This window comes from Carya illinoinensis, chromosome 11, assembly GCF_018687715.1.
Source record: "Carya illinoinensis cultivar Pawnee chromosome 11, C.illinoinensisPawnee_v1, whole genome shotgun sequence".
Taxonomy (NCBI): domain Eukaryota; kingdom Viridiplantae; phylum Streptophyta; class Magnoliopsida; order Fagales; family Juglandaceae; genus Carya; species Carya illinoinensis.
This window is the reverse complement of record NC_056762.1, coordinates 24,442,794-24,470,622: the sequence shown is the minus strand read 5'-3', so window position 1 is coordinate 24,470,622 and position 27,829 is coordinate 24,442,794. Positions and strand designations below refer to the sequence as shown.

The 27,829-nt window shown below is 35.3% G+C and overlaps 1 protein-coding gene across 1 annotated transcript; it reads left to right on the top strand.

Annotated features, from left to right (window-relative positions):
- The first annotated feature begins 520 nt into the window (after positions 1-520).
- On the top strand, positions 521-27,567 carry LOC122282317 (expansin-like B1). Its single transcript, XM_043094274.1, has 8 exons — positions 521-728; positions 784-845; positions 1,503-1,662; positions 1,755-1,927; positions 25,885-26,020; positions 26,258-26,360; positions 26,791-27,112; positions 27,379-27,567. The coding sequence occupies exons 1-8, from the start codon at positions 521-523 to the stop codon at positions 27,565-27,567; spliced, it is 1,353 nt and encodes a 450-aa protein (XP_042950208.1).
- Positions 27,568-27,829: the final 262 nt, after the last annotated feature.

Here is a 27,829-nt window from a genome sequence, read left to right as displayed (position 1 = left end):
TTTTATTTACAGATGATAGCTTGATCTTTTGTGCTGTAGATGTGGATACAAATGTAAGATTACAAGCTTTGTTAAAGCAGTATGAAGTTGCTTCAGGCCAATAGTTAAATATGGAGAAGACAGCAATGGTCTTCAGTGCTAGTGTGGACTAGAATAACAGGCAAGCTATAATGAACTTGTGGAGCTCCTCTCAAGTGCAACAATATGATAAGTATCTTGGCTTGCCCCTAGTGGAAGGTAGGTGAAAATCAAGGGCATTTGCAGAGATCAATTAAAAAGTTAGGCTCAAACTGCAAGGATGGAAAGGGAACATGTTTTCCCAAGGGGGAAGGGAAGTCCTTCTAAAAGCAGTAGCTTTGGCAATCTCTTCTTATGCTATGAGATGCTTCAAACTTCCATCAAAGCTTTGTTTTGAAATAGAGAGTATGATGGCCATATTTTGGTGGGGTAAAAAATAGGAGAGCAAGATACATTGGCTAAACTGGAAAAAAAAATGTGCAAATCAAAATTTGTTGGAGGAATGGGGTTCAACGAACTTGAAATTTTCAATATGGATATGTTGGCAAAACAAGCTTGGAGGTTATTGCAAAATAAGGAGAGCTTGTTCCATAAGTTGTATGCTACTAAATACTTCCCTAATGGTGACCTGTTGGCAACTTCTCTTTGTGTTAATACCTCCTATACCTGGAGAGGGATATGGGAGGCAAAGAATTTGCTCGTGAAAGGGGGTAATTGGAATGTTGGAAATGGAACTAAATGATGTCTGGATCCCTGGTATTTCAGATCTGAGACAAGAACTGGGTCCTAAACTGAGTGTGGGGCAACTCAATCAACTAGAGGACCAAGTATCCTCATTAATTGATTCAGTTACTAAATAGTGGGATCTAACAAAGGTCAGAGCTCTATTCAATCCAAAAGTTGTTGATGCTATTATGACATTGCACCCTAACCATACTGGAGCTATTGATTAGTGGATGTGGGAACATAAGAAGTCAGGTGTTTTCTCTGTTAAAAGTGCCTATAGATTCTTTAAAACTTGCTTGGAACTTGAATGTGGTGAGTCCTCTAATGGTAATTTGATGAAGAAGTTTTGGACTGCTCTCTGGAAATTAAAAATTTCTCATAAGATCAAGATCTTTGTTTCGAGAGCATGCCAAGAAAGTTTACCTACAAAAGCCAATCTGATTAAGAGAAAATTGGACATAGAGGGGAAGTGTTGTTTTTGTCAACATCCTTTGGAGAATTTATGCCATGTCCTTATATTATGTCCCTCCATTCACGAATTCCTTACTCAAAGATTTTATGTTATGCAAAATGGAGCTTAATGCAATACATTTATTACTACTGCAATGGACCTCTTCTTCAAAGGCTCAATTGAGGAGTTAACTGATTTCTTCTTAATGTTTGGGTTTTTTGGTTTTGGAGGAATAAGATGGTTTCATGACCAGATTTGTTTACCACCATAGCAAGTTATTGGATTTGCTTTTGCAAAGAAATTGCAGGCTGGACCAGTTAGACAACAGATGGGTTCTCCTACTCATAAAAGCCTGATGTATAGGTGGTCACTCCCTCGACATGGCTCTCTTAAACTTAATATTGATGGTGCTCTTTTCTTTGATCTACATAAAGCTAGGGGCTGTTTTGAGGAATCATGTGGGAGAGGTGCTTATGGCTATCAATAGGGCTAAATCTGTTTATTTGGAGCCAGAACAAGTAGAAGCAATAGCTTTATTGAGGGGACTATAATTGTGCAGCTATTACATCAGTGGTTGCAGATGTCGAAAGCATGATGCAAAACTTCTCCCTCTGTAGAATTCAGCATAGTAACAGATTAACTAATGAGGCTGCCCATCAACTTGCAAGACATGCATGGTCTATTGAAGATATGATCATTTGGTGGAATAGTGTTCCTCCTATCATTGAGAATGTAATTTTCATTGATTAAAACTATTGTAACTTATCTTAAGGTGTTATACCTAATGAAATGAAGTGCTTTTCTATCCAAAAAATAAATAAAAAATACCATTGGTATTCCTTTCTGACCATATCCATGTTGATGTCAAACATTGTAGCTCAAGCTTGCCTATGTAAAAAAGAGTTTTCATTGTGCTTTTCATTATTTGTTAGACTTGGTGATGTGAAATGAGTATTGGACAAGGCATAGCTCGCATTGTTTCCCCATTAACATATTTTTGCGAAGAAAAAGAATTGTACTTTTTGAGGTGTGCTTTAACCGTCGGTTTTGAATAGGTTGAGTTTGGTGGTAAAGCTAGCCGAATAGAACTATATGGTAAGAGAAATGGGATGACGTGGCATTAAATGATTGTTATTTATTATAATAATTAGAATTTATTAGAGGATAATGACAAGTATGAAAAAAAAATATGAACAAAATTTGTTGCAATGATTTCATATATTGAATATGACATCATCTCTTTACCTAATTTTGTAGAAAAGCTATTATTTGTTATCAATTATTTGTAATAAAAAAGATTATTTGTGATGAAATAAATCTATTTTAATAGAAAATAATTATTTTTATAGTAAATAACTGACTATACATAAATTTTTATAGTAAATAACTGACTATACATAAATATTTTTGGTATAACATAATCAAACAGATAAATATATATATTCAACTTTATATAATTTTATTCGTAGAACCTAAAAAATAAACATATTCAAGAGCATAAGACGGTTTATATTGGCGACCCATATATCTGATCCATATCCCCAATCAAATTAGAACCTCATCAATTGTTTCACGCAATTAGGCTGATGCGAATCTTCCACTTTGGGGATGACCCAACTACCGACAGTCCCAAAAATGTTCCAAGTCCAGTTTGGGACTTTGGGTAGTGGAGATTAATTCACTTTTATTTAATATTTTTTTATTATTTATTATTATTTAATAAGAATCGTTATTAATTTTTTATTTTTTTAATATTATTCACAAATCATCCAAAATCAATTCACTATCCACTCATTGACTATGACTTATTTGGAGAGTGCTTTTCGAGAGAGTGAAATTAGATGATATCCACATGAAATAAAAGTTTATTTTTTAATGATTGATCTTATTAATTTTTAAAATAAATTTATTTACACAACTCATAAATTTATTTTTTGACAAAACGTGTCTGTGAGGCTTGGCAACCAACAGGACATGGTGAGTTGGTGGCCATTGCAGTCCTAAACCACGACGCAAACGATACTTTTGAGTGCTCCAATTCCATCATTTCTTGAGAGCAAGTTGGATGTACGTACGGTGGCACGAATATTTGATCGAATATTTTTTACACCTAAGGTTCGTTGGTAGAATGAGATAAAAGATGAAAATTTTATAAATAATAAGATAGTTTTTAAATAGTAATGTAATAATTTGAATTGAGAGAAAAAATTATTAAATAAAAATATTATAAAATTAAAATATTATTAAAAAATAATTTTACAATATTATTTTTATAAAATAATTTTTGTCGAATATTTTACACCTAAGGGCTCATTTGTGGAATGATATATGATAAGAATTTTATGAATAATAATTAGATAAATTGTGAATAATAATGAAATAATTTAAGTTGAGTATTTTTTAAATTTTAGAAAATAAGAAAAAAGTTAGTTTTGAATAAAAAATATTATAAAGTTAAAATATTATTAGAATGTAGTTTTATAATATTATTTTTATTTGAGAATTTGAAAAAATTAATTTATCTTTTATTTTTTGTTTGAAAGTTTGAAAATTTTGTAATAATTAATTTGAAAAATTTGTAATGATTTGTTTGAAACTATTTATATTTAAAATATATTTAAATAAGAAATAATATGAAATATTTGAGAAGAGATCTATTTACAATCAAATCCTATCAGAATTTTGACACAAAAAATATACTTTTGCTTGAATATAATGAAGATTCTGACTTTTTATTCAATTACACGTCTATGCTATTAACAGACCAATTATAGGTTACGAACATTTCTCTTTTTTTTTTTTTTTTTTTTTTAACTTAATATTAAGTAAATATTTTTTATTTTTTTAATATTTAAGAGTATTTTAAAAATACATAAAAGTAAAAAAAATAAAACTTTACACTTGTCGGATCCAATTTGGGTGCCGGGTCAGTGGCTGTAGCTGGACTCCATTCAAATTGTGTTTATTTTAAATTTCGGTTTGGCTCTAAAAAATTCTCGTCTCATTATTACAATTTTTTCAAATCTTTATATAAAATATAATAAATAATTTAACTTTTTTTTAACTTTTTCAAATCTCAAAAAATAATAATATTAAAATATAATATTTTAATATTTCATTTTAAAACTCAAAATTCTCACTTAATTTCGCATGCCGGTTTTAAGTTTTCACTTAAAATTTAATTTGGTACTATCTCAAGAAGTGCATCCCAGTGGAAAACAAGGAAGTAAAACCTACTCCTTTTTCTTTTTCTCTTCGTTTTATATCATTAAATAAGAAAGTTTTGTACACACAAAAAAAGAATATATATATATATAGACCAACATGTTTTGTTAAAGTTCTATTATTTGAATCAAAGTGAAATATAATAATAAAAAATTTATTGATCTCAAAATCAATATGTGCATAATAATCTGCACGGTGAAGATTATTTTCATAGTAGAAAAGATTCACACATCTGTATTGCATAATTAATTTTCTTCTGTAATAGGTATATACTGTAGATTATTTTTCTTCAATGAAGCTTGCTTTGAGGAAAATAGATCAAAATACTTTGGAAAAAGTATACTGTTAAGATTGCATGTGTTACATCATTTGTATATTTCCTGTCTATCTTAAAGATGAAATTGAATATATAGATAGTGTTATTTGAAGAAAAATAATAGTCTGATGATGCAACGTGTATATATACAATAATTAATTAGGAATGAAGTACGTTTTATTTGAGTGTAAATTATATTAAAAAAATATATTCTAAAAATATTTTATAAAAAAAATAATAATATGACTACCAAATATGTCTACTAAATATGCCAACTCATATATTTTAATTTTTTTATTTTTTCTTAATAGTCAAGGAAGTGACTATTAATGAATTTATATTTTTTTAATTTTTTTCTTAATGTATGCATATTTAATAGTCACATTTGGTATTCCTGTATGATCATATCCATGTATTTGTCAAACATTGTAGCTCAAGCTTGCCTATGTGTAAAAATGTGACACTCCGTTTTTATGTGTATTTTCACTTAAAGAATATTTTAATTTAATTAATATAATATTTCTTTTATTTTAAATTATCGGATTTTAATTAGATTTTAATTGCTGTTGAATTTAAATTTGTTTAATTTATTTTAGCTTGTCTTTGGATTTAAAATTTAATAGTTTTTTTTTACTAGTTAATTATTATATTTTAACTTTACGTTGTATTTAAAATATTTTCTTAGTTTTATTGCTTTTAAACTTATTTTCGTTGGATCAGTTGTTGGACTCCAGAGGTGAGGATTGGACCTCATTTCTTTTCTTTTCTTTTTCTTTTTTCCTTTTTCCTTTTCTTTTCTTCTTTTCTTTCTTTTCTTCTTTTTTTTCTTCTTCTTTTTCTTCCCATTTTCCCCCTCTCCCCGTGCGCAGCTCCTCTCTTTTCTCCTTCCCGTCGCCGCCACTTTGACCGGCCAGTTCTCCGCCGTCCGGCCACCGTTTAGTGCACCGCCACCACCATTCTCTTCCCCTTCCACCAAAGATCATCCCCACCAATTTCAGAGCCATTGGACCAGCGTTAGCCTTCGAGAGCCGCCAGAAGTCGCTACACCTGCTCTGTTTTTGCCCCTATCGCCGGTTGCTTTCACAGCCCAGAACCGCCGCTCGCCGGCGGCGTGGCCTACACCACCCACCCAATTTTCTTCCCCTCTCACCAGTGAACATCCCCACCAAGTTTCACCTCCATCCAAGCCACCGTTAGCCTCCACGAGCTCCTCCAAGCCATACGGTTTTTCACCGTTTTCGGCGTCGTCGCACCACCTTCGGCCACCATCTTTTCACAGCTTCTTCCCCCACCTCTTGCCGACCTAAACCACCCATTTCCGGCCTCGATCCGTTGCCGGAGCAGCTCCCACGAGCTCAACTCCGTTCAGCCCTTTTTGGCCTTCGACCGCCATTTCCACCACCACCCACGATCAAAACTCATTTTCCTTAGCTTCATAAATATCTAAAGGTCATTCCCTATCAATCCCGAGCCTTGGTTTGTCCCCGTTCAAAAGTGGGTATTTTACAACCCACGGCCACAGTGTAAATTACACTGTTACGTTGCTTTTCTTCCGCGAGCTTTCAAAAAATACTATATAGCGCTGTAAGTATTTTCCAAACCCTACTTTTAGATTTAAATATATTTTTCTCTTACAATAAATTATTACTGCTAGTTGGTTGATTCCGGACTGAGTCCGATGAGTTCGGGGTCGGATGGATGGAGGACGGAGTTGCTTGATTTATTGATTTGTGGTTGGTTGATTGTTTTGTGCATTGAAATTGCATTTACATGGTGCATCCACGTGCATTTTATTTTATTTGAGAAATCCTGTTTTGCTGGCGTGAATGGATTTTCGGGTGCGTGTGTCTCACGAGCCCAAGTTGGGATGGGTTATTATCTCGGTGGAGCTCCTCTGGTCACTCAGGAGTGGATAAAACTGAGTGACATCCCCTGCGACGATCGAATCGCACGATACGGTAACACTGTTGTGTCGACTCCGTGGTCCCTAGAGTGGCAGGGACTAGAGGATGGCCTGGCCAGGTACGCGCGGCGCGCGAGTCTGGGCATCGCTCGTTTAGGTGTCACATGCGTAGTCGTTACCTGCGGTGTGGCACAGAGCCAGGGTGTGCGGGTGATCCCTAGGGGAGATCATGATGCATGCATAACCGGATTGTTTTTATGGTTTTCGGATGTGGGCCATTTTCTGGGAAAATGGCGATGTTGGTTTTCGAGGCATTGATCCATTTTCTGAGAAAATTGTGGTTTGGGCCATTATCTGGGATAATGGCGAGGCTTGGTTTTAAGGATATGTTTTTATGGGCCAAATGGGTTTTTGGCGTGCGTGGTAAAAATATGGTTTTGCGGGACATGTGCATTGGCTTTTCTTGCATCCATGTTGTTTGAGTTTTATATGTTTTTATCTAGTGGTGTTTGGAGTTTACTTACCTGCGGCACCATTTTTGGTACCGTAGATTTTGGTGCAGAGATCGAGGATGAGGAGGAGGAGGCTGAGCCCGAGGATGCGGCTCCGCCGGGCTGCTGATATCATGTTTTGTATTTAGTTTAAAATTATATTTGGGTCTTGTAATATTTATTTATGTATATTTTAAATAGCTTTGTATTAAACAAGAAAAATTCTGGTACTTAGTTATTGACTTGCTTTTCGCTGCGTATTTCTCGTGCACATTCGTCGCTTTTTCACACACTTGACACACGTCAATAGGATGATGACCCGTGATGTCATCATCCGGACGTCTCGATTTTCTCGTGTTCGTGCGTGGGGATTTGGGGGCGTCACAAAAAATGAGTTTTCATTATGCTTTTCATTATTTGTTAGACTTGGTAGGGCGGGCCCCCCTACCCACCCCTGCTCCTGCATGGGCGGGGGGAGAGTTTTTTTCCCCTATATTCCGCCCCCGTCCATGCAAGAGCAAGGTACCCCGTCCGTCAACGGGGGTGTGAGGGTGGACATCCAACCGTTAGATGTACTCAATTGGCCCTGAAACACATTTAAACTTGTTTTTGGGTTTTAAATTTAAGTACAACTATATTTAGATATTAAAAAAACTAAAAAAAATGAATAGAAACTATTAACTATATATTAATTACTAAGTTCCCAGTTCAAGTTAATACTATTAGTCTATTAGGTACTAAATAATAACCATCACCAAGGTACTAAGTTATTACAAATTTACAATGATACAAATTAAGACAGCTAATAAACTACTACAAAATTACAAAGATATATAAAAATAATAAATACCACAAATTGTACTATTAACGTTACAACTAATTGTAAATTAACAAAATCATAACATTGGGAAGTTTAATCAATTTTGGGTAGCGGTGAGTTCGCTGAGAGTCACAAACTTGATTTGTGTTCACTGTTGAGTGCTGTAAGAATCAAATTCAAGATCATAAAACCTACAATAATAATAAGTTAAAAATAAAACAAATTAGAAATATAAATATAAAGTTAGATATATGAAAAAAAAATTAATGGATTAATTGTGCAAACCATGAGCAATGGTGGGTCTAGACTCTAATATACACGTAGTCATAGTGCAGCGGATGTAGCCGTAGATGCCGTCTCATGTATCACTACAATAATTAAATTTGAAATTAACACCAGTTAAATGAAAAAAATAAATTAAAATAAAAAAATTTAATTTAAGTGAAAAATTACCAGATCTAGGCTCATCAGTACCCTCCTCCTCGGCGTCGACCTGACAATAATCAATAACATCTGAAACACAAAATGGACTCCCCGTTATCCTATTTGAGGTGCAAATCAAAACCTCTACAATGGTAGAATCTAATGAGCCCCGAAATGGACCCAATATGTGCCCTTTGGTGTTAAAAGCCGACTCTAAGGCTACAGTACTAATAATGATGGCCAAAATACTGCAGGTTATTTGTGCAATGACGGGATACTTGAGGACATGTACCTTTCACCAAGATAAGATATCAAAGTCTCGTACATATGGTTCAAGATCCGCTTCGAAGTATTTGTCCGTCTCTGATTTAGCCTCTAGAACACTCCCCGTGAAGGGGTTTTGCTCCATCCCCTCACCCAAGTCCAATCTAAGTTTTTTCTCATCCCTAGGATTTACAACTAGTGGAGGGGATAGGTGTAGGTGCCACAATATTACCACTCCGCAAGATAGTAAACTCATCAAATAATCTATCAAGTGTTTCTCTAACCCTTGATGCAATATGTTCCACCCATACTTGCTCGTAGGCAATACTCAATCCATATAGCATACCATCCACCTAAAGCTGGGGGTCAAGGACAACAACTACATATAATAACATATTAGGCCAATTTAAATCTCCCCCCAATACTTTTCGTACTTCTCCCTCATCAATAATGCCATCTCCCGCAGCCTAGTGTGACCACCCACGATAATTTCCTCTAATTCTTCTTTTACCTTACATATTTGTTGATAAAAGTGATGGAATGTATGATACAAAAAACCAGATAAAGTTGTGGTAATCTCATAGAAAAGCCTTAGAAAATCTACGAAAGTAGATACATCATCCCAATCCTCAGCCATAGGCTTCCCCAATCTAGCATGATCCTCAAAATATTTTACATATTGGATGTCTTCCTCACCCAATAATACAAATGCCAATTTATACTCTTGGGCTGCCTCCAACATAAAAAATTTTGAGATCCATCGTGTAGTTGACTCACTCAAAAATGAGTAGCACTAAAGCTATCCCAAGTGCAGGAGGATGTCGTGTAATAATTAGGAATAAATTCCTAGATCGTCTCCTCAGGGAAAGTTACTTAGAAATCAAACTCGTTGAAAAAGGTGAAAAAACTTCACAAAGAGAAAATAAAATGATGGTATGTGCAATGGATGGCTCAATCATCACTCCATCAGATAAACTTTCATCAAGAAGACAAAGGTGGAGGTGAATGCGGAGTACTTGGGGAGTTGACATTTGAAGAATTAGGTTGTGATTGTATCATGATTACAAAGACTGTGATCAAGACATACAAGCATGTGTTGATTAATCTGTTGGAATTCAGCTTGATAAGAAAACAGCGAATTCGAACTCTAATGTCGTGCACTCGACAATGATGGTTGATCCTTTTGATTTCCTTGGTCATGTAGCAATACTCTTCATTAATATCAAACACCAGCTCTTTAGTGAGTCTGTTGAAAAGATTCGCCACCTCCTCATCTCTACCCATTGCATGTTTGATAATCCCAGCATCACAAAGAATCTTGACATCCTGGACCGTATCCACTATGCTATCCAAGAACAATGTAAGACAGCAAAAATATGGAGCTACATCATAGTTGTTTTGTTCATAGGCTATCAAGTTCCTCAACACAGGGCTAGTGCTATCATCGATGACCATAGTTGGAATCTCTAACGTCTTGCCTGTAAGCTGTATGTCGAGAATGCCACCAGATTTTTCTTGGAACTTAATACCAGCATAGCTAAGTGTTTTGGCATTATGCACCCAACCTTAAGTAATGAAAGAATTAATATATATTGGTTCCAAAAGCATTAAAAATGCAATAATTCAACTCAATCACACCACCCAACTAGCATTTTGCTAATCCTTGAGCAAAATAGTGAAAATTAATTGAGATGAATATTGCATAAAGATCGAAATTCAAACAAAAACAATCAAACACAATTCTGAATTCTCATAAAAGTGACACGTTACTACTCAACCCCCAAGGGTTATACCCACCAAGACTATCTTAACAATCTTTCACATAGAATTAAGGCAAATGTCTCAGAACTCAAATGTGTATGTGGAGCTAGATCGGTTGTGTGTTCCTCATTACTAGCCATGATTTGCCATAGGATTTTTCAACCTTAAGATTAATCATTGCTGATTCTAACTACCTCAAAGCCCAAAGGTCTAGCAGTTTTCACGCCAGCTCTGTTTTTAAAGGTTGGACACTCAACCCCCAAAGTCTTGGGTAACTGTTTCTAGCCCTTTTTACTTAGGAAAGTTCACTAAGTTGCCTTTATTCCTTTTCTCTCTCTCTCTCTCTTTTTTTCTTTTTTTTCTAATCTTTTCAAATCCTTTTCCCCCTTTTTTTTTTCTTTGTTTTCTTTTTTTTTTCTTTTTTTTTTTTGGCATGGCTCGGTAGTCCTGCAGTTTACTTCTCCAGTGTTAAATCAATGAATGGTAAATAAGGAACACTACAAGCGTAAGCATGTGCAAAATGTCCTTCAAGATTTGCCTTTCATTCTACAAAAATTTTATCAAGTTTCATCTCAATAAGCATAACATCCTGGTGTTTCAAGCCACATATCAACAAAATATGATGCATCAAAAATCATGCTCTATATTTAAGCTTGAAAATAAATCTTCACAAATGATCCCGCTCAACTACTCCACCAGGATGCTCAAATTTCACAAATCTTATTTATTTATTTATCTTTCTCGTTTTTTTTTTTTAAACTGTGCACACATGCTACCCCCCAACTAGTGAGAGACATAGTCCTCAATGAGTCGAACGAAAGAAAAGAAAGTGCACAGAACTAAGCAAGCAAAACAAACAATCAACAAGAAATATAAAATCAAAGCAAAAGAACAAATAAAAACAAAGCAAGTAAAGAAAACTGTAAAGAAAGAGAAACAAATCAAAACACTTCCCTAGGGTCTTGCACAAGCAAGATCTCTTCATGTGGATCAAAGACCTTCAAAAATGACTTTAGACGTTGTCTATTGACAGTGAAGCTATTACCATTCTTCGGATTGACAATGTCTACCGCACCATGAGGATGAACGGTCTTTACAATGTACGGCCCACTCCATCGGGATTTCAACTTTCCAGGAAAAATGTGCAAGCGAGAGTTGTAAAGAAGAACTTCCTGGCCAAGTGTGAAATGCTTTGGATGAATTTTCTGATCATGCAGAATTTTCATGCGTTCCTTTGCAATCTGAGCGTTGTCATAAGCATTCCGACGAGCTTCATCCAATTCATTGATCTGCAATTTTCTCAACCCTGAAGTTTCATCAAGTGACATGTTAACATGTTTTATGGCCCAAAGAGCTCGATGCTGAATATCAACAGGTAAATGACAAACTTTACCATAAACTAATCGATAAGGAGACATCCCTAGATTTGTTTTAAAAGCTGTCCTATAAGCCCACAAAGCATCAAGAAGTTTAACTGACCAATCTTTCCTATTAGGCTTGATGGTTTTCTCTAAAATAATTTTTATCTCTCTGTTTGCCAATTCAGCTTGCCCATTTGTTTGAGGGTGATAAGGGGTAGAAATTCTGTGTGTAATACCATATTTCTTCACAAGTGTAGAAAATGGTTTGTTGCAAAAATGAGAACCCCCATCACTTATAATAACTTTTGGCATGCCAAAACGAGCAAACAAAGATTGCAAAAATTTCAAGACAACATGATGGTCATTTGTTTTGCAAGCAATGGCCTCCACCCATTTTGAAACATAATCCACAGCTAAAAGAATATATGTGTTTCCAAAAGAAACCGGAACAGGTCCCATGAAGTCTATTCCCCAACAATAAAAAATTTCTAAAGTCAGAATAGGGGAAAGAGGCATCATGTCTCTTTTGCTAATGGATCCCAATTTTTGACAAGGCTCATAAGCCTTGCAAAAATTATAAGCATCTTTAAACATGGAAGGCCAGTAAAAACCGCTTTGCAAAATTTTTGAAACTGTTTTCTTTGCAGAAAAATGACCACCACATGCACCCATATGACAAAATCTCAAAACAGAAGAAAACTCATCATCAGGAATGCATCTTCGAATCAATTGGTCCAAACAATATTTAAAAAGATATGGATCATCAAAATAAAAGTGTCGTACCTCAGAGAGAAACCGACGCTTATCTTGGGTGGACCATTCAGAAGGCATTCTCTCAGTCACCAGATAATTGACTATGTCAGCATACCAGGGAGCTCTATCAACCACAAACAGCTGCTCATCCGAGAAACTATCATCAGATGATGACAATCTAGAGAGGTGGTCAGCTACCACGTTTTCAACTCCTTTCTTGTCCTTAATGTTGATGTTGAACTCTTGAAGTAATAGAATCCAACGAATCAAGCGTGGCTTCGCATCTTTCTTAGCCAACAAATACTTAAGAGCAGAGTGGTCAGTGAAAATAGTAACAGGAGAACCAAGAATATAAGTCCGAAATTTATCAAGTGCAAAAACCACTGCAAGCAATTCTTTTTCAGTAGTGGTATAATTTTTCTGGGCATCATTCAAGGTCCTACTAGCATAATAAATCACAAATGCCCTATTATCCACCCGCTGCCAGCTCCTAAGGCATAGTCACTAGCATCTGTCATAATCTCAAAGGGAAGGTCCCACTGCGGAGGTTGCACAATAGGTGCAGTGGTAAGCGATTTCTTAAGGGTATCAAAAGATTTTTGGCACTCATCAGTCCAAACAAATTCAATATGATTTTGTAAAAGAGTGCACAAAGGTTTTGCAATAGAACTAAACCCTTGAATAAACCGCCTATAAAAGCCAGCATGACCAAGAAAAGAACGAATATCCCTAACTGTCCTAGGAATAGGAAGTTTAGATATTAATTCAATCTTTGCCTTGTCAACCTTTATACACTCAGAAGAAACAATATGCCCCAATACAATGCCCTGAGTGACCATAAATTGGCACTTCTCCCAATTAAGTAAAAGATTTTTTTCCTCACATCTCTGGAGAATACGTGCCAAATTATGCAAACAACTCTCAAAGGATTTTCCAAAAACAAAGAAATCATCCATGAATATTTCACAAATGTCATCAATCATATCAGAAAAAATACTCATCATGCATCTCTGAAAAGTAGTTGGAGCATTACACAAACCAAAAGGCATTCTAGTAAAAGCAAAAGTGCCAAAAGGACAGGTGAAAGTGGTTTTCTCCTGATCCTCAGGTGCCACAGCAATTTGATAATAACCAGAATAGCCATCCAAGAAACAATAATATGTATTACCAGCTACTCTTTCCAAAATTTGATCCAAGAATGGTAAAGGAAAATGATCCTTCCTACTGGCTGAGTTAAGTTTTCTATAGTCAATGCACATTCTTCAGCCAGTAACCATTCTTGTTGGAATCAACTCATTTTTATCATTTTTTATGACAGTCAAACCAGATTTCTTTGGTACCACTTGAGTTGGACTTACCCACTTACTGTCTGAGATGGGATAAATGATACCCACTGCGAGTAGCTTAAGCACCTCCTCTTTCACAACTTCCTTCATGGTAGGATTGAGCCTACGTTGAGCATCACGAACTGGTCTAGCATCGTCTTCAAGATGGATTCTGTGGGTACATACAGCGGCATCAATGCCTTTGATGTCAGCTATTGTCCAACCAATTGTGCCTCGATGCTTCCTTAATACTTCAATCAACTGGGCTTCATCCTTCTGATTTAGCTTTGAGGAAATCACCACCGGAAAAGTGCCTTCTTCAGGACCAAGGAACACATACTTTAAATCTTGAGGAAGTGGTTTCAGTTCCAATTGGGGAACTTCTTCCTCTGAAGATTTAAGCATGTCTAGTGGTGGTAGAGCTTCAAACTGGGGTTTCCATCTTGCTCCCACAAATTGTACTTCAAGTGGTAAAGATGAATCTGCAAAACAATCAAAAAAATCAAAGTCATCTTCATTGATATGATCAATTTTCTCATCAAGTAAAAATTCAGGTGTCTGAAAAATATAATCATCATCAGAGAATGGAGAAGTTGAGCAAATAAAATCTGTTGGTGTCAAACTCTCCACAGCATTCAGATCGCTTGTGTCATCAAAATGTTCTGGCATCTTGCAAGCGTTGAAAATGTTCAACTCAAGTGCCATGTTGCCAAAGGTAAGCTTCAAAACTCCACTTCTGCAATTGATCAATGCATTTGATGTAGCTAGAAATGGTCTTCCTAGGATGACAGGAGCTTGATAAATAGTGGAGACCGGCTGCTGCATGTCAAGAACCACAAAATCCACTAGGTAGTAGAATTTGTCCACCTGGACCAACACGTCCTCCACAATACCTCTCGGTACCTTAACTGATCTATCAGCCAGCTGTAGCACGATGGAGGTCTTTTTCAGCTCACCCAATCCCAACTGCTCATATACTGAGAACGGTAGCAAGTTCGCACTACTCCCCAAATCAAGTAAAGTTCTCCCAATGCGTGATTCACCAATCATAATGGAAATGTTAGGAGAGCCAGGATCTCCAAACTTCTGAGGAGTCTCACTCAATATCAATGCACTAACTTGCTCCGTTAGGAAAGATTTCTTCTTCACATTCAGCTTCCTCTTCACTGTGCACAAGTCCTTCAAAAATTTTGCATATGAAGGCACTTGTTGTATGGCATCCAAGAGTGGAATATTGATCTTCACTTGCTTGAAAATCTCTTGGATCTCTGTGTCATACTTGTTCTTTTGGCCAGCTGCCAATCTCTGAGGATAGGGAACCACAGGTTGGTATCCCTTACTAGTCTCAACATCCGCACTCACAGGCTTCTTCAGCTCTGGTCTCACTACCTCTGGTTCTTTCTCAACTTCATCAGTCTCTGTTACATCTTTAGGTGTAGGACCAACTACCTGTGTGTCTATAGGCATCTCTGGTTGGGGAACTTCCTTCCCACTTCTCAAAGTAAGAACTGCCTTTGCTGTCTCAATAACATCCCCTGAGACATTATGCACTTGCTGTTGTTGCTGCCTATACACTTGAGGATTAGGCTGAGGCTGTGCTGGAAATTTCCCTTTCTCTAGGGTGCTCAAGGTTGTGCTCATCTTATTAATAGTGCCTCGCAACTCATTTATGGCCTGAGTGTTCTGATTATTTGTGGTGGCCTGAATCTGCATGAATTGCTGAAGTGTATTGGCCATCTGAGCCATACTGTCATCTAGAGTCTTCTTTGCAGATGATGAAGGCTGAGAACTCTGTGCAGCTACATGAGGCTGAAATCCAGGAGGAGCTACATAAGGATAGCTCTGAGGATTCTGATATGGTGGATACTGGTGCTGAGGAGCACCCTGATTAAATGGCTGCTGCTGAGGTGGTGGGGACCTACCAGGCTGATCATTTCTCCATGAAAAATTTGGGTGATTCCTCCACCCCGGATTATATGTGTTGGAGAAAGGCTGATTCTGTGCTGTATTAACTCAGTTAGCTGATTGCATCTGCTCAGACCCACCTTCTTGAAATACTGGCATAATCGGGCAGTCTTGGGTCTTATGGGTTGAATCAGCACATATAGAACATGCCTCTACTACTTTCACAGCCTTCACTTTTTCCATTTCCATTACCTTTAGTCTTCTAGTCAATGCAGCTATTCGGGCTTGAACATCGGTGTCTTCTTTAAGCTTATATCTGCCCCCTCCAGAAATAGCCCTCAGTGGTTGTGCTACTAATGGAACTCGATCAGTACGAGTGTTCCACTGTTGTGCGCTCTCATCAAGGTAGTCAAAAAATGATAGTGCTTCATCAGGTTCCTTGCTGAAGAACTCCCCATTGCACATTGTCTGAACAAACTGCTTGCATTCTGGAGTGAGACCAGTGTAAAAGTAGCTTACCAACCTCCAAGATTCAAAACCATGATGTGGACAGATGTTCATCAAATCCTTAAATTTTTCCCAACTAGCCTGAAAGGTCTCATCAGGTCTTTGACTGAACTGACTAATTTGCTCTTGCAAAAACTGAGTTCTCTGAAAAGGAAAAATTTTTTGTAAGAATTCATGCTGCATATCAGACCAACTAGAAATAGAATTAGGCCTCAAAGAATTAAACCAAATCTTCGCTTTATCCTTTAAAGAGATAGGAAACAAACGAAGTCTAATGAATTCATCAGTAACAGCCCTAGTGATAAAAGTGGTGCAAGCCAACTCAAAGTCTGTCAAATGCTGGTAAGGGCTCTCAGAATCCATCCCGTGGAACTGAGGTATCACTGACATCATGCCATACTTAATAGAGAAATTAGATGCATTTTCAGGTAAAACTATGCATGATGGTGTAGTGGTGCGAGTGGGTTGCAAATAATCCTTGAGAGTGCGTGGTGCAGGTGCAGCCGTGTTTTCTGGTTCACTTTCAATTTCCTCACCTGACTCACTAATAGAAAAGATAGAAAAGCTATCTATCTCCAAACTGTGTATACTACTCTCAACACTCGATGTGACTCTATGCAACCTATTTGAACTGTCCCTCACCCATGACATGAAACATCAGTTTAAAGAGCATAATAAAAATAACGAGTTTAAATTTAAGTTAAAATACTTTCCCCGGGCAACGGCGCCAAAAACTTGATTCACTCAAAAATGAGTAGCACTAAAGCTATCCCAAGTGCAGGAGGATGTCGTGTAATAATTAGGAATAAATTCCTAGATCGTCTCCTCAGGGAAAGTTACTTAGAAATCAAACTCGTTGAAAAAGGTGAAAAAACTTCACAAAGAGAAAATAAAATGATGGTATGTGCAATGGATGGCTCAATCATCACTCCATCAGATAAACTTTCATCAAGAAGACAAAGGTGGAGGTGAATGCGGAGTACTTGGGGAGTTGACATTTGAAGAATTAGGTTGTGATTGTATCATGATTACAAAGACTGTGATCAAGACATACAAGCATGTGTTGATTAATCTGTTGGAATTCAGCTTGATAAGAAAACAGCGAATTCAAACTCTAATGTCGTGCACTCGACAATGATGGTTGATCCTTTTGATTTCCTTGGTCATGTAGCAATACTCTTCATTAATATCAAACACCAGCTCTTTAGTGAGTCTGTTGAAAAGATTCGCCACCTCCTCATCTCTACCCATTGCATGTTTGATAATCCCAGCATCACAAAGAATCTTGACATCCTGGACCGTATCCACTATGCTATCCAAGAACAATGTAAGACAGCAAAAATATGGAGCTACATCATAGTTGTTTTGTTCATAGGCTATCAAGTTCCTCAACACAGGGCTAGTGCTATCATCGATGACCATAGTCGGAATCTCTAACGTCTTGCCTGTAAGCTGTATGTCGAGAATGCCACCAGATTTTTCTTGGAACTTAATACCAGCATAGCTAAGTGTTTTGGCATTATGCACCCAACCTTAAGTAATGAAAGAAGTAATATATATTGGTTCCAAAAGCATTAAAAATGCAATAATTCAACTCAATCAGTAGTCAAATCAGTACAAAACCCCTAATTTGATGTCATGCCCGCAGACCTCACAGCAACCTTAAATTTCTCAAATGTTGCAAGAGAAGATCTCACCCATCTCACAATAATCCCGACCCTCACAATTGAGTAATGAAGATTTTTCATACAATCATTGACAATAAGATTAAAAATATGTGTCGCACATGTCACATGCAAATAATCACCAACCAAGATTGTCTTATTTGCCTCTCTAAGAAATGTCTTAAGATATCCCATTGAGACATCGTTAGACAATACATTATCAATTGTGCATGTCACATCGCATGTCAACCTCCACTTTTTTTATAGCAATCTCCAAGGCCCTTCCGATCGTCTCATCCTTGTGATCGGTAATTTGACAAAATTTGAGAATTTTCTTATGTGATGTCCAATCACAATCAATAAAATAATATGTCAAAGACATATAATTAAAATTTTGGATCGATGTCCAACAATCAGTGATGAGGCAAACAAGCTGACCTGCCAAATAACCCCTCAACTTCTCTTCTTCAGATTAATAATGTTCTTTTACATCCTTTGCCACTGTGTGGTGAGAAGAAAGTTGAAACCTTGGTTCCAAGTAGTGAGAATATGCTTGAAACCCTTTTGCATCCACAATTTGAAAATGTAGCTCATCGATGATGACCATACAAGAGCTAGGTGTATCCTACACTCCTCAGGATCATACTTTATGTACCCCTTCAACGTTGTACCTCCACTACTCCCATCCTCCATTTTTTAAAGTCTAATTTCTAGCCTAGATTGGCTATTCTATTGCAAAAATTTTAGAATCAGACTTTTTTTACATTGCTCTACTAAGTGCACCTTTAATTGTGAGGTGTCATATTTCCTATAGTCGCATCCATAAATTTTACCACAATAGTTACAATTGGCTTGGGGGTTATTAGGGTAACCGCTCTCTAGTTTAGTGAAGTTAGACCAAACTATGGAAGCGGGTTTCTTCTTATGCTTGGGGGCGGGGCAAGGTTCCGTAATGATAGGCATAGTAATAGGCATAATGATAGGGGTAGGGGTAGAGGCAGGGGTACCCTAAATATGGGAGTTCATACTATAATCTATCGTCATTTCTATTAACTCAAGCAAACAACAAATTTGAAATTATAGCAAACATGAAAAGTTTTAGCAAACAACAAATCTCAATTGACGTCGTTTTCTTTACACAAGCATATAAGATATTTTTTTTGTAATAATTTGTGAGAATCCATTATCATAAATAGATTCGAAAATGATACACGTATTAAATTAATTAATCCCTTATTTGATGTCCATGTGACAAAATTAAGTAATTTGCATAATGCTTATCTAATTAATGTCTTACAAACTACAAAATGATCTTAATTAATCCGTTATTATATATTGTAGGTAAGAATCCAGTTACAAATCACACAAAATCCAAATAAATCACAAAACCCAAATAAATCACACAAAACTCTAATAAATCACAATCGGATCCATCACAATTCACACACATACACAATCAATCATCCATAGCACACAATTCACAATCCCATCCTCAATCTCCATTAATCTCATCTTCCATTTAATTCCATAAAAATATCAAATTAATTAAAAAAAAAAAGAGTCAAGGAGATATTGGGGAATTGGACTTACCTTTGGCGATGACGGCGAGGAGGTCATTGACTAATGACTCACTGTAGTGCGATGACAGCGAGGAGGTCACGATGACACGGACTGGCATTGAGGTGGCTACGACGCTACTGAACATGAATTGAGAATAATAATATGGTAGCGGGAGGGCTTCTTCAGATCGCCCAGGGGCAGGTTAGCGTTTTGGTCACTTTTAGGCCTTTTTTTTTTTTTTTAGTATATAATTATATATATAAACAGAGTGGGGCGGGGGCTTTACAGGACGCCACCCTATCCCGCCCCCGACCCTACCCCCGCCAAACACACAAACATGGGAGGGTGGTCCCCTGCCCCCGCAATCCAGACGGGCTAATCTACCCAGCCACACTGGAGCGGGGCAGATGGGAAGTGAATATTGGATAAGGCATAGCTTGCATTGTTTCTGTTAACATATTTTTGCAAAGAAAAAGAACAATATTTTTTGAGGCTTTGCCAGTCAGTTTTGAATAGGTTGAGCTTGGTGGTAAAGCTAGCCGAATAGAATTATATAGTAAGGGAAATTAGATGATTGTAAATTATTTATTATAATAATTGAAATTTATCAGAGGATAACGACAATTGTGGAAAGAAAATCTGAACAAAATTTGCAACTATGATTGTAATAAATTTTATAGAAAAGTCATTATTTGTAATAAAAAAAAATTATTTATGACAAAAATTAACTCATTTTAATAAAAAATTATTATTTTCATCGTAAATAACCAATTATATATAAATAATATTGGTATCGCATAATCAAACAGATAAATATATGTACAGCTTTATGTAATTTTATTCATAGAACCTGAAAAATAAACATATTCAAGAGCATAAGACGGTTTATACTAGAGACCCATATATCTTATCCATATCCCCAATCAAAGTAGAACCTCATCAATTGTACGTTTCACGCAATTAGGTCGATGCGAATCTTCCACTTTGGGGATGACGCAAATGCATGAAAAGGGATCTCTTTGTTTTTTTGGTTGGAAGCTGGACGCGTCAAAAGTTCAAACCCCAATTGCCGACAGCCCCCAAAATGTTCAAGTCCAGTTTGGATGGTGGAGATTAATTCACTGTCTTTTAATATTTTATTATTATTATTTATCTATTTATTATTATTATTTATTATTATTTAAATTTTTTTATTTTTTAAATATTATTCACAAATTATCTAAAATCAATTTACTATACAAACGTTAATTATGCCTCATTTAGAGAGTGAAATGAGAAGATATTCACATAAAAAATTTATTTTTTTAGTGATTACTCTTTATACTTTTGAAAATAAATCTATTTACACATCTCATAATCGAATCTAATATTATGATTGAAAAAATGTGTCGGTGAGTCTTAGCGACCAACAGGACATCGTGAGTAGTTGTCCATTGGAGTCCTAAACCATGACGAAAACAATACTTTTTGAGTTTTCCAATTGCATTATTTCTTGAGAACAAGTTGGATGTACGTACGAAGGCAAGAATATTTGGTCGAAATTTTTTTACACCTAAGGACTCGTAGGTAGAATGAGATAAGATGAAAATTTTATAAATAATAAAATATTATAAAATTCATGGCCTTGGAAAGCAAAATAATCTTCATGACCTGTACCATTGCAATTAGCCATATCAGCTCCTCCTTGCATAAGGAGAAAAGGAGGAGATGCAAGAGGAAGAGAGCCCAAAAGTGTGAAAAAGAAACCAATGTAAAAGAGAGAGAGAAAGACGCAAAGAGAGAGAGAAAGAAATAATGCGTAGGATTATTTAATATTGAAAACCTTGAACTTATATAAGTGAATAATATCCATATATATAAGAATACAAAGGCAGCCTTAACCGTCATAATTAACCGCTAAGAACGGTCAATTATGATAACTATTATGACAGTTAAAGGTGGTCATACAAGTCGGTTTATAACACTTACCTGTTGGATAACCAGATATAAAGAATATGCCTTGTTAAAACCTTACTAAGGAAAAATCCAATGGGAAAAGAATCAATAGCGAAGGAAAAAGAATACATTATTCATGTCGCCAAGCACTTTAGGATTGTCTCATTAAAACCTTGTAAAGGAAAACCCAATGGGAAAAATCTTAGCGAATGAAAGAGTACATCAGCACTAGTTTTCAAAACATTTACTCCTCTTGAAAAGTTCATTATGATAGGTTTTGAAGTTTTCGCATTCTAATGTTCTGCAAAATCTTCTCAAATCTTGCAGTTGGTAATGCCTTAGTGAATAAATCTACCAAATTATCACTTGATTATATCTACTTGACATCAATTTCACATTTCTTCTCATGAATTGCAATGATCTCTTTATATGGATCTGGAAGATAACTTGCATCCACATATCCAACTAATTGTGGACTCGATCCATGTTGATAAAATAATCTCATATTAATCGTACCTCGAAGGTAATGAATGACATGTTTAATACCATTCCAATGTCTTCGAGTTGGTGCGGAACTATATCTTACAAGTAAATTAACTGAAAATACAATATCAGATCGATTGCAATTTCCAAGATACATCAGGGCTCCAATTGTACTGAGATAAGGTACTTCAGGACCAATAATTTTTTCATCATCTTCAAAAGGACGAAATGGGTCTTTTTGCACATCAAGTGATCGAACAACTATTGGAGTACTCAAGAGATAAGCTTTATCCATATAAAATTTTTATCCATTGGAGTACGAATGACATGTTTAATAACATTCCAATATTTTGAAGTTGATGCGGAACTATATCTTACAAGTAAATTAACTGAAAATGGAATATCAGATCGATTGCAATTTCCAAGATACATCAAGAATCCAATTGCACTGAGATAAGGTACTTCAGGACCAATAATTTTTTCGTCGTCTTCAAAAGGACGAAATGGGTCTTTCTGCACATCAAGTGATCGAATAACCATTGGAGTACTTAGGGGATAAGCTTTATCCATATAAAAGTTCTTCGAGACTTTATAGTGAAAGGTCTTTGGTTGATACATCTCAATATTGTATATCAACTCTTTAAATGATGCAGTTGGTAATGTTTTGGTAAACAAATTCACCATATTGATTCAAAATCGTTTTAACATTAAATTCACTACTTTTCTGAAGTTATGCTCTTCTGGAGTTCTTGTAAATAACATAGTTAGTGGAGAAGTCATCAAAATTAAGCCGCCAACCTCCATATTCAACAAAAACGGTGGCCACATTTTTAGACCAGACAAGCACCGTAGGATTTTACAGCTCTTCTATAGCTTTCAGGCGTTGCAGGGCTATGATGTTATATCTCTTATCTCTTGTCGTGAAATGCTTCACGAGAGATGCTATGAAGCAACAGAAATGCTTTGTCATTCTTTTTACTCACCTAAGGATGTTACTCTTTTAATAGGAGCAGAGATTCATTTTTCTGGAAGGATTTATTCTGATGTCGTTTCAAAATCAAGATTTCTTATTTCTCAATATTTTGCCTCTGTTATGACCATGTCTCGAAGGTTATTAAGTAAAGTGAATGAGGTTAACCATTAATTTAATAATCAAATATCTTAATTGAGTTAGAAGCTCTCTACGAAGAGTCGTAAGAACAAGAAACTAAAGGAAGAGAATAAGGCACTAAAATAGTATGCTCATCATCTTAGGATCAGCAGCAAGAGATATTTGAAAAAGTCTAAATACTTAGAGAATAAGGACAAGCTGTATTTAATCTCGATGCAGATATCTGAAAAAGTCTAACTTCTAAGAGAGTAGGGGCAAGTTGCTTTTAATTTCATGGCCGAGTAAATAACTGTAGGATATCTGTGTTTAGTGTATCTTCTATCAATATATGTAATTTTGTCTTGCTTTCATAATTTTCTCTATAAAATAAATATTTAGCTCATCTTCATTCGCATTCCATATTCTTTACTTTTCTGTAAGTAGTCTATATTCTTACTATGTACTGCATTCTTACTCTGTAATAGCCCAACAATCTTCTCGTGATCAATATATGAGGTATTCTACACCTCGTTCACTAGTTGTTTCTGCCTCTACCCTAGGTGACAAAATGTAATACAAAAATGATCTGACTAATAAGTCAGATGATGATATTATCTACTAACTTATAAGTCTCGGTACTCGATACTCATTAACCATTGTCGCATTTTCTCAACGACTGCAATCCAAAACTTGTGAGGTTGACAAACTCAACCTGAAAATTTCTATCCTTCAACGACTTCTTCTGGAGTTCAACATGAAGGTAGGAGCAATAAAGTAAGAGAATAAGAATTTAAAATCCTTGCTTGACTCTTCTTTTCGATTGCCTACTCCTTTAGACAGGAAAGCCATGCAAATTTTTGAAGAGCAAGATCGTTTAAAAAATGAGGCGAAGAGCCTCAAATTTATGTAATTTTGTTTCAAGATAATAAAATAATATTTCAAAAATATTCACGTTGTGTTTCTATCTTCTGGTAGATGTTCTATGTGCTCTATTTTATTTCTAATTTAATCATGCATATTTCTTATAAAACTGTAATATGAATTTGAAATACTAATTGCATTTAAGAGATGGTATTTCAAAACTAATAATTTCATTCATTTCCCCTTGAAGCTGAAAGGGTTTCTGATTTATATTTCAAATATGTACAATTTTCATGAGCTCTTCTAGAGCCTCAATGACATTTAAATCATTTATATAAACTGTAATAAAATTTAATATATATACTGAAAATATATGGAAAATAGCTTGTTTCACTTGCGTTTGGATTGTTTTAAATCATATAAAGATTTTTGAAACTTGATAGAATAAGTACTTCAGAACTATATGCTTTATGCATTTCATATCTAGTGATCCATATAAATATACAATTGATAATGTATTCCCAAACTCTCAGTAACTATCAAGCTAATAAAAACCTCAATATAATTTCGTCAACTTCAAAAGCATATCAATATTATTTCTGTGAGAAACCGACTCGTAATTTATATATCACATTTTCATTTCCTTTATATAAATACCCAGTGATATTCAACAAGCATCACCTATTAGGTGTTTGGACTACAAGTTCATATGTATCACATTTTACTAGTGATATCCATTCTACAGAAATTGTTTCTTTCAATTTTTGGCTAATATTTTTATGTTGGTATTTTTCGATGTCTCTTAACTCACTTTTTTCATTACTTCTGATAATATCAAGTGCCATATTATATGAAAATATGTTGTCGATAATAGTTTTATTTCTATCTAGAATTTCTCAAATACTCATGAAATGTATCGAGATCTCGTTATTTTCATGTACCTGTCCTTCTTCAAGGGAAGACATTTCATGAAAAATCTCTTTAGCGGGTGCTCTTCAGTAGTTTCCTCTTCAAGATGATTATTCTTCATGAGATACTTTTCAGGAGAATTATACTCTTCAGGGGTTTTTATTATCAGATAATTTTGTAGAGGAAGTTTGAATGAATCTTATTACTTGTTTTATAGGTATGGCCTCTTCAGAAGCACCAATTTATTTTCTTTTTACTTTTTTCTTTCGGGATATTTTATCTTTTGTATTAGTAAGTCTCTCATGCTTTTAAACATGTCTTATCTTAATATAGAGCATTAGATGAACTTGTAGAGCATTAGATAAAATATATTCATTTAAAACTAATTACTACAATCTTTTTAAGATAAGAACATCTCGAGGGGTACTCAATATAGAGCATTAGATAAAATATCTCAAAGGTGTAAAAAATATATATATATATATATATATTATATATAATATATATATCTGTTGGGAACTATTGGTATATGAACAGTTCTTTAATTAAATATGATTAGATATAATTACTAATTAGAATATGATTACTAATTAATCTATAATTGGTAGAATGGTAAAATATTATAAAAATAAATAAATTAAAAATATTATTTTTTATTAATTTTTTATTATATAAAAAATATCTATTAATAAAAAATTAATAGATAATTGAATATGGGAATTGCATGTAAATGGAACAGGCCCAGTCATTTTCATATCACAAAAGTTAAAACTTAGATCAACATATTACTTTGGGAATTTAATATAGTCAATTTAATGGTCTAATTATGCAAATATTTGTTTATATTTGCATACAAACAAACCAATTCCTAGCTCGCAAATACGTTTTTGTTGGGTATGCTAAGCATAAATATAATTCCCTTCTCCCTAAGTGGGAGAAAAAGGTGCCGCCCTCAAGTCCTATAAATGCTGGACTAGGATTTCTTTGCTTCCCAGTTCTAATTAGCCTCCTCGTCCATTTTCTTCTACAACTCTGTCTGCATTATTCTTAATTAGAGCTTTGGTTTTGATTTCTTTCTTCCATTATCTTACCCTTTATCAAGAAACCTTGCCATTAAGATATGGGGCCCGTAGTACTTGAAAACCAAGTTCGTATTCTGTGTGATCTGCATGGTATTGCTCTTGCCTGCTCTATGTGCCTCTCAGGACATTTCTACTTACACATCAAGAGCAACCTACTACGGTAGTCGTAACTGCAACGGTTCTCCAAGTATGTTTGCATATACACTTTTAGATATTACTTGGCTATCAGTTTGGAGTTATTCATATCTATGCATTACAAGTTAATATGTGCATGCATGCTGAAAGAATTATTTGCTCGACTATTTTGAACAACTTTCTTTCTCTATCAAATACTAACTAATACCAATAATTAGCAATGTGTAAAACTTATTCGGTTTATATGTCATCTATGTATAGTTGAGCTTATAAAATGGTGATTATATAGGCGGAGCTTGTGGGTATGGAGAATTCGGAAGGACTGTCAATGATGGCATCGTGACTGGAGTCTCTAAGTTGTATAGGAATGGAACTGGTTGTGGTGCATGCTATTGGGTAAAATTACAAGCCTTTTTTTGAGACATCAAATACACTGCTCATGTAGAAGCTTGCCACACAACTTATCGAAGAAAATAATAATATTTTGACTTTTTAATAAATATAACAGGTCCCATAATAAGTAATATTTTACATACACACAAAAATTATAAATAATATAATGCATGGTATTGCGTGAATAATTAAGTGGATAAGTGTTGTGAATAAAGCATAGCACACTAGCTAGCTAGCACGGTCTACCCCAACATGTTTGAGCTTGCTTTAACTCGAAACAATCTTCCTATCATACAAAGCTCAAGGACAATGATTGTGTTTGATAGCACTAATGAAAAAGTAACTATAGAATTTGCTTTACTCGGTCTCCATAATAATAATAATAATAATATATAATGTATGATTAGTGGTTTTGTTGATGATGACTCTTCAAGTTAGGTGCACATCATCACAATATTGCAGTGAGGATGCAGTGCACGTGGTGGTGATTGACTACGGTGAAGGTGACAAAACTGACTTCATACTCAGCTCTCGAGCTTACACAAGATTGGCACGCCCTGGTAACAAAGCGGCCAAGGAGTTGTTGGTTCGTGGCGTGATCGATGTAGAATATCGAAGGGTCTCGTGCCACTACCCTGGTTACAACCTTATGTTCAAGGTCCATGAGCAAAGCAAATATCCTAATTATCTAGCTTTAGTGGTTCTATATGCAGAGGGGATAAACGACATCACAGCTGTTGAATTGTATCTGGTACATTCATTTATGTCTTTGAGTAATGCTATATGAATTTATGAAAAACTCCATGCCTTTAAGAGCTTGGAGCAACCCTTCGAAAAATAGTAAACTTTTTAATGACTTCAACTTTTTTATTAAAGAGTTTATATGGCAACTTGCATGCTCTAAATTTGCACAAATAAGTTTTTATTAAAAGATATGTATTGAACAAATCAGATGATGATCATTGTTATAAACTAATGGATGGGCTGGCCTCTTTGTTCATTGGATGGTGCATGTAGGAGAATTTCAAACAATGGAGGGGCATGCGTAGGGCCTTCGGGGCAGTGTGGGAGATGTCTAATCAAGTACCAAGTGGTTCAACAAAATTAAGGTTTCAAGTTAGTGGCAACAAATGGGTGGAATCCAAAAATGATCTGCCTGCTTCGTGGAATGCTGGGGCTGAATATGACTCAGACATTCAGCTGTGAATTAATTAGAAAGCTCTTTCAATTTGAATAATATTTTGATGTTTTATTAGATATAAGTATGATCATTGCATGGATTACTATGTAATTGATTGTTAGTTTCTCTCTAGTTACTAGGGTATTGTGTTGTATTGTATGCTTTGTCACAAGAAGTGCTCTTGGTCATGTTGCAATATAAATAATAGGCCAGGTTAATGTTGTACTTAGGGGTTAACGATCAGAGATAATTAGTATGAATAATATAAGGAGTGAAGTTACAAATAAT

Coding starts and splice junctions, on each gene's coding strand:
- LOC122282317 (XM_043094274.1), top strand. CDS start 521: ATGGGGTTCAACGAACTTGAAATTTTCAATATGGATATGTTGGCAAAA. Junction 729..783: donor GAATTTGCTCGTGAAAGGGG/GTAATTGGAATG, acceptor CTGGTATTTCAG/ATCTGAGACAAGAACTGGGT. Junction 27,113..27,378: donor CAGCTGTTGAATTGTATCTG/GTACATTCATTT, acceptor TGGTGCATGTAG/GAGAATTTCAAACAATGGAG.